The 12273-nt window shown below is 37.0% G+C and overlaps 1 protein-coding gene across 1 annotated transcript; it reads left to right on the top strand.

Annotated features, from left to right (window-relative positions):
- The first annotated feature begins 326 nt into the window (after positions 1 to 326).
- Positions 327 to 12273, top strand: LOC140167851 (carboxypeptidase A2-like). The gene is made up of 8 exons (XM_072191142.1): positions 327 to 394; positions 935 to 1019; positions 1842 to 2054; positions 2919 to 3017; positions 3761 to 3862; positions 5333 to 5434; positions 6251 to 6341; positions 12028 to 12273. The coding sequence occupies exons 1-8, from the start codon at positions 327 to 329 to the stop codon at positions 12216 to 12218; spliced, it is 951 nt and encodes a 316-aa protein (XP_072047243.1). The 3' UTR covers positions 12219 to 12273.

Below are 12273 nucleotides of genomic sequence, written 5' to 3'. Positions count from 1 at the left end.
CCGGCTTTGGTAGCTAAATAATTGTAACCTTTATTTCAGCAACATTACGATGTTATCCATGACATGTTATGGGAAATAAGCATTTGGTTTTCTAAGAAGATTATAGTCTTAGGCAAAAATATTGATAACAAACTATTATTACCACTTTTATCATTAACTACAAATACAAAGCAGGGGTGATTATAGTCTAATTTTTTATCAATATCATCGCGATAACTCATAGTCGGTGACCATCGGGAAATTCAGATGGTATATAATGCAGCCGGTGATCTTGGAGGATATCATCCAGTAGTTTCAGTCAACGAAGTTGCTGGTCTTTGGTCATCATGATTCGCGGGTTTCTTATTGTCCTCTGCGCAGCCGTGTGCTTGGCGGAGAAAGTACGCTATGATGGGTAAGTCAATGCTGTTTTTATTCGTTTATTTGCTTGTTGATGCTTTTTGTTTTACTTTCAAATGTGGTAGTGGATACTGACCTTTAATTAAAAACCAATATTGCTGCTCCAAAAGATTCAAGTATAATAATATACTGATTCACGTGCATTGCCACAATGGTTTAGCCAACTGTCTGTCAAAGACAAGGGGAGACATAAAATTGCAAATGTACCGGACACCGAAAGATTTTCGACAAATTACCCCGTCTCAAAATATGCAATTGTATTAAACGCTAAAGCGAACCAAATTGAAGTAATTTGTTTGTTTTTTAAACAGACCATCAATCAAATACTTTCACTGGCACCTGGAAAAACGTACCGACGATTCGTGACATATCGTCCCTACCCTGGCCACTGCAGTGCCATTATCTGAAAATCTGTGAGCAATTATCAAGAAATCCTCTACACCTCAAATTTGAGCTAGGTTGTTGATGTGATTTGAATTGTCGTTATTGTATCATCACACAACTTTTTTTCTCTTCTTGTTCTTTTCCAAACCAGGTACCAAGTTCTTCGCGTCACTCCCAAAACGGAGAACGAGTTGAACACTCTCAAAAATTTGGAGAGTTCTCTTCTCGGGGAACAAGTAAGTTTATTTTAAATGACAATTTTTTTTTACAAAATTCTCTCCCAGTAAAATGTTGTGAGTGCAAAATTGCTAGTTGTTACTAGGGTGATTTGCTTTGTTGGTAGTTAAACAAAAAATAGTTCAAGTGTACTGAGCCCCGCAGGGAGAGTGCATAAGACACATCAACATTTCAGTAAACGTGTACAATTTCGAGCAACAAATAATACACTTTGTGTGTCGTCGCGATACTTTTCACCGACACGATTGCACAAATTAAAGAAAACAATAAACCTTGATTGTAAACACAATCATTTAGCCTAGAACTACGAGAGGGTGGTGTACAAACCCCTGAGATATTTTATCCGTCATAACAAACGCACGTGTTTACGCCCAAACGACCTAAGCTAATCGTAGATCCATCCTTTGCGCTCATTTTAGTAATAAAATTAAATGACCATAGAGTGGGCGTTGATGAGGCTACAGTAAAATCCATTATTTTCATTTCGCTCTTGTAAGAGCTACTGACTTTTTACTTTTCAGTTGAAATAGTCATTTTATTTTATATTTAGGTGAAAATTCCGTAAAAATCGTATGTTCGTAGGATTTTTAGCCAAAAATTATTTTTCCTTTACTTTTGCACATAGCCACAAATCTCCACAAATGAACGCGCTCACATTATGACATCATAGCGATATTATGTTGGAGATGTTTATACTTGAATAATTGAAACTTAACTTGCATCGGAGCTCTTCTAAATACTAGTATGTACTCATTATGTCTATGCACATAACCCCAAACTGATTAATCTGAACGTCACGCTTTTTTATTTTCACGTCATAGTTGAGTTTCTGGAGGGAGCCTACATACGTTGACAGACCAGTTGACATCATGGTATCACCAACTCTCCGTGAAGATGTAGTACGCCTACTTGGTCGTCGAGGCATTCGCCTTAGCACCATGGTAGAGGATGTCCAAAAAGACACCGATGAAGTGGAGGCAAATCTGAGACCCCAGGCAGATTTTGACTACAATAATTACAATGACATTGACACAGTAAGATACGAAAATATCATGTATTATAAAAAATAGCTTATGATATTATGTAAGATCGTTGAAATAATTCTTTGAAAAAAAACCCATGACATAAAGGCCAAGCACATCACGGACATATCTTTTCCGAATAATTAAGCCTTTTTTTATTAAGGCAAACTTATGCGAATGGTTCTGCTGCCTTAAGACATCGACTTATTCCCAGACTTGATCTGATCTGCCCGGAAACCGCAAGGAAGGTTTGCCATAGCTAATGAGCAGGAGAGAGGGGCAGTGTTAAAGGTACTTACTTCTGGTGCAAGAGGTCCCTAGCGCAATACCCAGCAGTTTTCCTGAGTATTGACAAAAAAGTTCTGCATTTAATATCCCCAGGGTGATTTTAAAAAGTCATTTCGTGATCCACAGCTTCACCTCCCCCAACACTTTTCTCAAAAAAAAGTTGAGATCTTTATACCACTGGAAACCACTGGCTACATAATGTTTATATACCAAAAATATCTTGCAGATTAATTCGTTAAGCAAAAATATCGTCAAATTTGAATTTCGTTCTGGTATACCAGAACGAAATTACAACAGTGGCCTATAGAGCAGTGTAATACACACAATCATGCATATACTTGCAAACGCAAAATCGAAATCAACTGGAATTTTTGATATCTATTAAAAAATGTCATAAAGAGAGGATGCTAGGATCACGAAATCCTCCTTTAAGCTTGATCAACAGTGCCTTTGAACTATTAACGTGTTCCGTCCTTCAGTGCGGACGTTTAGCTGTTGACCTCGTTTGTAGTTTTCAACTTGTTTCGAAAATAGGAGAGTCAAACCTGCGCAAATGAACTAGTGGTGCCACCCGATATTTTCTTTCAGATTGAACAATGGGTAGCCGACTTCGCGGCAGCAAATAGCGTGGTAACTGCAGGCTCTATGGGAAGTTCTTACGAAGGACGACAACTTAATTACGTTAAGGTTTGTGGATTTTAATCCATCTTTAATATTACATGCCAACTTTTAGGTTTCCAATTTACAAACTTGAATGGTCTAGATAAACGATGTGAGTGTAGCGAGCAGGATATTTTGCACATTTATTTCAACGTTTATATTGTGTTTTCCTACATTACTGGTGGACACACGGTAATTCGCCCAATAAATCTTAGCCAGTTCCAAAAATTGCTTAAGTACAGGCCTTATAGGGAAACCAATTCTTTTGTTGTACATTCACCCATATAATACTAGCAATCAGATTTTGTGATGGATGTATACAAAGTGAGTTGATTATAACAGAAACATATATATAATCATTGTTTGCCTTTTTATGGATGAGTAACCAAATGTTGACATAACTGTAAGTTGGATATCCACCACAATAGAATAGATTCTGGCATTTATTTATCTTCTTAACTCCTCAACAATGGTCACTGACCTTAGTCAATGGAGTAAATCTACAGAAATTATACATGACAAAGTTAATGTAGGGCCAACTATCGAGTGACAACCGAGTAATGTAAGGCTCTTTAGAACACGTTATTTAAAAGGTGTCCCGTAAATGTGTGCTAAGAATTGCTTGCCCCCCCCCCCTCTTGGCCTGGCAAAACTCTTTGCCCCCAATTTTACCCACCCCAAGGACTCATAATTATTGCACAGCCTTTCGAGGTCTTCCATATATATGTATCTAAAATGTCTGCAGAAATTAATAATCCGTCTTCTTTCAGATATCATCTGGAGGCAGTGGCAAGAAAGCTGTTGTATTCCATGGAGGTATACATGCTCGTGAATGGGTCACCCCGGCAACTGTCATGTACATGGCAAAATATGTAAGTCAATTTTTTCCAATGTTATTATTATCAATTTAACCAGGCTGTGTGCGATATTCAAAATATCAGATGAGAAAATATTTTACAATACAATGCACTTCAGTATTTCTATGTAATAAGGGTGTAAAATCTTATGCCGCTTTGTTATAAGCATGGCCGATTGGTTAAGATACTTACCTGAAATAATAATAGGAGATTAAATTTAGACGTCCACTCTTCCCAAGGTATGTTTAGAAATAGGTAAATGAACCATGAGAATACCTTCCTGGGGCATTAAGACGTCGGTCCCGTGTACAGATAGTCATATCGATGGGTCGGTGACAATTCCATTTTGGCAACTCCATTTTGGTCATTTTGAGTTTAAAGAAAATGGTCCACATGGGCATTAAGGAGTAAAGTCTACGTTTCACTGGCCATTGACTTCAATGGGGTTTTGAAGGAGTTACGTCTCTCTGAAAAATTTGATACCATATCTCATTTTCGCAAACAAAATGGAGTAACGTCTTTGGGACACTGACCCCTCGATATCTCGCAGTCAGTTCCGAGAAGAGTAGGGTGTTAAACTCCGACGGTCCCAATCCGTGCTAGTGCTGTTTTGATATTCATAAACTTCGCACGGACATTGACGTGCACTACGATCGCATGCGACGAATATGTGACGGATTCCGATGTTCAATACATAGCGGCGCTTCGATTACTGTTAACATTAAAGGTCCGTGACCCGATCGACAGCATCATCCCCCCGATATTTTTCATTGCTGATGAGGTTTTGGTATCACATGATAGATCCTGAAATTTGACGCTCCAAGTCGATGTATTTCCGGAGAAATCATGAAGCACAGCGGCCTTTTAAGGCTACCACTTTGTAAATACTAAAAATTACTTCGGATTTCTGGGCAGGGAATTAATTGCGAATCATCAGTCTCCTCAACAGCTACTTTGATTTCGCGTCATACACATTCTGTGAAAGAAGCGAACTACACTAAGTGCTGAGGAGACGGCGCGCCGTATATAGTTTAAAAATTCCCACATAGGTTACGTGGGCTAAATGGCGCATTATTACCCCGAAGGGTACCCGGTTCAAAATCCGGTGGTGGAAGGTTTTTTTCCCTCTCCATTTTTAACCCAAACTTTTTTATATTCATTTGAAATGTACAGGTTGCAAGGGGAAATATATTTTGTTTGCTTTTTTTCTGAAACGGTACGAAAAAGAGTTAAAAACAAATATTTTCCGTTCAGGTCTTGTTGCTTGCCTGCCCAGAATGCAATTCGCGCATACCAAGGTATTGGATTGCAATTTTTTTATTTATTCACATTTACGCTGAAAATGCTCTCGTTTTTTCACAAAGCAGCGTAAAGAATGCGATATTTGATATTATTATGTAATTTTAAAGATAATCCATAGCCAAAACCAATAGGGTTACCCCCCTTTAAGCGATACAAGTTTGATATATGTTATTGTTATTTCAGCTTGCCGATGGAAGCGCTGATGCTACACGTCTCCTCAGCTATTTTGACTTTTATATTGTACCCGTAATGAACCCCGACGGTTATGCCTATACATGGACTAACGTGAGTACGATGGCTAAAATATATTTATGAATATTATCAATCATCCAGGTAGATCAAAGAGTTGACTAAATTATAATTCTATTCAACTGGACTTACTATTTATGATGGCTACGGTATCACGTCATATCCATGACGCATATCAGGCCGACTACGGGGGACTACGCCACAACTTGTCCAAGAGTTACGAACCGACCATCAGGAAGATCCCTCGACGACTCTCGTGTGACGTCACTTCTACCATCGTGACGTCACAGGTCAAGAATACAGAGCCAATTCAAAATCAGTCGGCCTGATGATGCGTCATGGATATGACGTGATACCGTAGCCATCATAAATAGTAAGTCCAGTTGAATAGAATTATAATTTAGTCAACTAACTGATTGCTAAAATACTTAACATGAAGAAGTAAACTACTTGTGAAGAAAATACATGTTAATATCCTTAATGATATGGTGATCATTACGACGATAAAAGATCTGAAGCATTATACAATAATGCCGCTCATCAGTACTGCGAACACCATTTTGAGAAAACAAAGATTAGGCCTAACCTACGATCTTCCATTTACCAGGCAAAGTTATTATTTTCCAACTTTTTTGACCAGTTGAGGAGCAAGATTATGTTGAAAGGTTGTCGAATTCGACAAAAAACAACTTTGTTCCACTTGCTTTGCAGAACGTCACATAAACATCACATAAATAAAACCACGTGATTCGTGCTTGATAATTATTTTTCCAACATATAAGGCATAATGTTGTGATTGCCGGAGACATCCTTTAATGAAAATATTATAATTCAATTGTTTGCATAACTTAGGATCGCATGTGGAGGAAAACACGCAAACCAAACGGCGGTTCATTCTGTGTTGGAACTGATCCCAATAGGAACTTTGCAACTGGATGGGGCGGTAAGTTTAATTTAATTGACACTTTATAGTAGCACAAGTAACATTTACTAAATGCATTTTGGTTGTGTTACGCGAAGCATCTACCACGGTTGTTTTCATGCACAAGGTTTTATACTGTTTTTAGCAAAACAAAATGGAAGACACACTTAATTTTCAAATGAAGCGATTTATATAACAGGCACAAAACCATAAAACTGATTACCATGCGTTTTGTAGGCATTGATCAGCTCATCATCTGTGCGAGTTATTGAGTTACGTCAGTTCCCGTGTATAGCGTATCATACGCCTGCCTCCCCAGTGGGCACACCAGACGTTGAAATCACGTTGAAATCACGTTGAAATCTCGACGTCAAAATCAATTTCGACGTCAAAATTAAATTTCGACGTTGAAATCAGGTTGAAATTTCAACGTTGTATCAACGTCGCATTTTCAACCTGATTTCAACTAACCTTTAGGTTGAAATCAGGTTGAAATCAGGTTAGGTTGAAACTTCGACGTTGTATCAACGTTGATTCAACGTCGGAATCATAACCTGTGCACACTGGGTCCGTTACCATAACAATCAGAGCGTAATTTTACCACAATACCGCATGGTACATATAAGGTAGAATTCAATTTTTCTCTATGAAGAATTCCTTTCAGAGTTTTCGGAACTCTCGTGAGTGCCATTTACAGAGGAAGGTAACTCTTTATAGCTCTGAGATGTGCTACGAATCGCTTAACGACTCAAGGCTAAAAACACATTTTCCCAAATTCACTTCAGAATGCACAACAAAACACACTGATAACTTAAGGGGGTACTACACCCCTGTCTAATTTTGTGCCTATTTTTGCATTTTTCTCCAAAATTATAGTGCATTGGGGACAAGTAAGATATGTATATTATAGGGCAAGGACTACAACTACTGCACTGGAAATTTTATTTCAGCACAGACAACAGTTGTGGAGTTACAGTCAAAAATGAGGGAAACCAATATTTGATCAATAAATCAATAACTATTTGTTTTGAGTTGCTCAATTTTCAGTACAGTAGTTGTAGTCCTTGCCCCTATAATATACATATCTTACTTGGCACCAATGTGTTATAATTTTTGAGAAAAAAGCAAAAATAGGCACAAAATTGGCCAGGGGTGTAGTACCCCCTTAAGTTAACAATATCTAAGTCTTTTAATCAAAAGAAAAGTATGGTTTAACAATAATTGTATGAGTCAACATAAACACATATAATCAATCATACATATCGTCAGCATGCTACGCTAATTGCCTAAGTCATTTTTTTTGTAATTTTGAGAACAAAGAACAAAATGTGGTTTGATGACGCATCAGTTACGTAATCACCCTAATTATTTCGGATTATTCCCTTTCATTTGTATCATTATCATTTCTGCTTGTGCAAAGATTGGTGAATAAATATGTTTAAATGCATGCTTGAACCATATTACTTTGTTCTCAAAATTACAAAAAATACCATAGACAAAAACCGTAGCAGGCTGACGATATACACTCTTTAGCAAAGTTACTTATCCAGCAGCGTTCTTCTGTTTTTTGATTGTCAAGTTTTTATGTCAAAGATCATTGTTCAGCGAAGTCCACTGAAGAATTTTCTATCCTTTGCATAAAATACTCGCACAGTTAACTATCTCCAAAATGGTGCTCTTTTCACCTTCCACACAATTTATAATGTCTAATGGAAAACAGGCCTGCATTCAGCAGTTGCCCCTGTTTCCACTTACATTGTTGTGGTTTTCATAAACCCGACTTCAGCAAGTCGACAGAAGGATATATTCCTTTCTTGTTAGAGGTACGAACTTTGACGTATTCGAGATCTACTCCGATATCACTGGCTAAATAGTAGTACCTTGACTACATAAAATATTTCTGGTTCGCAATTTCCTTTCTTTGAAGGAAATAAACTGTACGCACACTACACAGCACTCAACTGTGTAGAGTTGTGTTTACATTTTCTTATATACTAAACAAGAAGGGCCATACTACACTACGCAAAAAAAGTTTCTTTATGGTTAGGAAATTTACCCACTATTAAGATTTAGCGACTAATTTTGTACGTTTGCTAAATAATTGCATGCGGGTGATTGTCCTGCGCATTTTGACACCTCAATCACTACTCTACGACACTCCTGAGAAAAGATATGAATGTTTAAAAGAACACAAAAAACAACAAACATGAAGGTAACATTGTTTGTTTAATTGCTGAGCACATTTCAGGCATCATAATGCCGCTTCCAACTTCACTTGAGATTAATCTCTTCCTTTACCAGTCTTTCAATACTTTGTGTGTCCACCGTTGGCTTCCCTTACAGCAGCCACGCGGCGTCTCATGCTCCTAATGAGGCATCGAATGTTACCTTGCTCCACCCCGTTCCACTCGTTGATAACGATGCAACGCAATCCCACCAGAGTTGTATCTGCCTTTATCTTCTTGTTGACTCGTCTCTTGTGCTGATCGCAACAGTTCTCCTAGGGGTTAAGATCAGGGCTTCTGGAGGGCCACTCAAGTGTCTCAATTCCTTCTGCTCCCAGGAATGCAGCTGTAATCATGACCTGTTTTGAATCCCTTTTCCAAATCCATCTCTCAAAACGTAAATGTCTTAGTATACCCACTCACCTTTGTCTTTGATCATTCATCTGCACAATTAGCAACGGATTATCCAACATGCATCAATTAAAATGCTTTAAATTAAAATTGAAAAGGCGGGAATAATGAAACCGTCTTGGATCAGTGAATCAGCTCTAAAACCATTGAATAGGCTTCTTTGCAATTTTCATTTTTCGACCTCGTGTTACTTAAACATTCATATCTTTTCTCAGGAGTGTCGTAGGGTAGTGATTGAGGTGTCAAAATGCGCAGGATAATCTCCCGCATGCGATTATTTAGCAAACGTACAAAATTGGTCGCTAGATTTTAATAGTGGGTAAATTTCCTAACCATAAAGAAACTTTTTTGCGTAGTTTATTAATAACCAATTACTTCATTCACATCTTCACAACATGTGATGTAATCTGGGAAATTCCCAAGAATAATATAAACATTAACCTTTCACATTCCTGTGGTTTTGTCCCAACATGATATCATTATTCACTTTACAATCTTAGGGATTTTCTCAATTGTGCAACACAATGAACATTCTAGAAATGGAATTTCCAACTATCCAAAATTAGGAATAATGCAATTTGTATTTGATCAACTTGATGCATAAGAAAGGTGCTTGCCTAAAATAGTCATCACTCTTGAAATACCGGTTGTCTAAATTATTGTAAACAAAGATAAATAATCAAATTTAATTATTCAGGGCACATCACAGGTGACACTGGCTAGAGTTCCGAAAGCTCAGCCCTCTGAAAAGGACTTCTCTAGTGAAAAACTAAATCCTGCTCACGTTTACCGACTTTCTTAAAAACGCCGTTCAAAATAACCACAAAATACAGCCCAAACCATCTGTAAACATTTTGAATGAAATCAAGTGAATTGCACGCAGAAGGCAGTGTTGCTAGATTTCGAACCTATTCCCTTTTATAAAGCGTACCCGATTTTTGTCAATAATATCCATAAAGTTATGTTCCTGACGCAACACCTTATTTCTTCGCATGTCTTCTGTTTACTCTACACAGGCGGCGGTTCCAGTGGAAGTGTATGTTCAGATACCTATCGTGGTTCTGAGGCCTTTTCTGAAGTTGAGACTTCTGCTATAAGGTACGCTTGCATGACCTTCAGTTTTACTTTGGGATACCAATCCTTCATTTTTTTTTACATTGGCTACCCGTGAAATACCGCATTTTATACAAAGTTCTCCTCCTCACTTACAAATGTATTCATGGTCTTATGGTCTTGCACCTGTCTATTTTCAAGAACTCATACAACATTACACACCTCCACGTAGTCTTCGATCTTCAACACAATTTCGTTTAACTTGCTCATCATTTGCTACTCAGTATGGTCATCGCTCACTTTCTATCGCTGCCACTGAACTCTGAAACAGTTTACCATTAGGCCTACATGTAAAAAAAAACCTCTCAGACTGTTAATAATTTTAAAACATCTCTGAAAACTTAAATTTGCGTACTAATGTTTGGTTGTTATGTTTTTGTCTAGTATGTATCTTTGTTTAAGCACTGGATATAAGCATGGTTTATTATTATTATTATTATTATTATTATTATTATTATTATTATTATTATTATTATTATTATTATTATTATTATTATTATTATTATTATTATTATATTTGACACCATAATTATTACATTCAGGGACCACCATAGTTTCATTTCAGTTTATTTAAATTACTCAATGTTGAATAAAATGGGAACAGGTCAACAAAATGAGTAAATTTGAACTCAATAATGATTAAATTATACTCAATAATTGTGGTCCATGTGACTTATTTTGTTGCTCTGAAATTTTACTGACAATTTAATATTGTATTATAGGGATTTTGTAGGTGGTTTGGGTGGTGGAAGCGGTGTTGCCATGTACATTGATTATCACGCCTACAGCCAATACTGGATGACACCTTATGGATATACCACTACACGACCTGCTAATTACGATCAACAGGTAATATCATTTAACTTCATTTCTTAGAGGATCTTTACGTTTACACGGGCAATGTCAACCGACTGAAGCTTTTATAAATGTGTTTGATTTGAGCGCGAAAATATTGGAAAATATCAAGAAGTCGTGTGATCGAAACTTATATTCGCCCCTAGAAGTGACGTAGTTAATCGGATTAACTAAAATAGCAATGGATGAATACAATTTTGAATATATTTGGTAAAATCTTGTTTAAAAAAACCATACCAATGTATTGCATTTATCATTCCATTAAAGATATATATTTTGACCCATCTCTAATACACATTTGTTGAGTTACGGGGAAAGGTCAAATGCCAAATTTGGATTCCACAGGGGAAAAATTGAAAAATGGTCTCGGATTCCTTCTTTGCAAAAACAATAATAAAAAAAGAAAACCTCAGCTGGTTTGTTACCTTGGTAACATGGCAAAACAGACACAAATCCATTGAATCCTGTTGACCGTGACCTATTTTATGATGTTACCTATGTAACAAAACATCCAAAACAATGCAACTTTTCTTATTTTGAGTTATTTTCAACAATTTGAGACCAGTTTTGCCTATAAATCGGAGACAGGTCAGAGACTGGTCAGAGACTGGTCAAACTTTCTGCTGATCTGAATTCATATGATAGGAGCAATATATCGGTATGGTTTTGAACAAAATTTGACCAACGTTCACCCCCTGCATTTGCGGCCATTTTGGATTTATGCAAATTAGGCATTGTTCCAGTACTTGGATTTTTGAGGACTTTCGTGCATGGATTCTGTTGCAATTAGTGGCTGCTTTATAACCCGTTATCTTTCTTAATTTGTCTGAGTTATTAACAATGTTTACGTGTTTTCCCCTTTAGTATGCTGGTGCTAAGGCTGCCTGTGATGCCCTAACGGCCGTACATGGAACAAGATACCAATATGGTTCCGTCATTGAAGTCATCTGTAAGTAATAGAATAGTGTAATTATTTGTTTGTTTATTTACTAATTTATCTAATATTATATTATTTTTTTATTTACTGAATTTTATTTATTTATATATTTATTTATTTATTGACTTATTTATTTACTTGTCTATTTATTCATCAATTTTCATAGATCAAGCATCAGGCGGAAGCAGTGACTACATGTATGAAGGACAGGGTGTACAGTACGCGTACGCTCTCGAAGGACGTGACACAGGACGATACGGGTTCCAACTTCCTGCCAGACAAATCCAGCCCAGTGCTGAAGAAAATTGGGCTGCTCTCGTTGCTGTGTGCGACTACGTTTATGCTAACTTGTCATAAATGTGTATTACAGCTCTCGCTGTTTTCTTTCAAACATATATCTTGGAAAATCACA

This window comes from Amphiura filiformis, chromosome 13 (assembly GCF_039555335.1).
Source record: "Amphiura filiformis chromosome 13, Afil_fr2py, whole genome shotgun sequence".
In the NCBI taxonomy this organism is placed as follows: domain Eukaryota; kingdom Metazoa; phylum Echinodermata; class Ophiuroidea; order Amphilepidida; family Amphiuridae; genus Amphiura; species Amphiura filiformis.
Note: the sequence above shows the minus strand (reverse complement) of the source record. Positions and strands in the feature narration are given on the sequence as shown.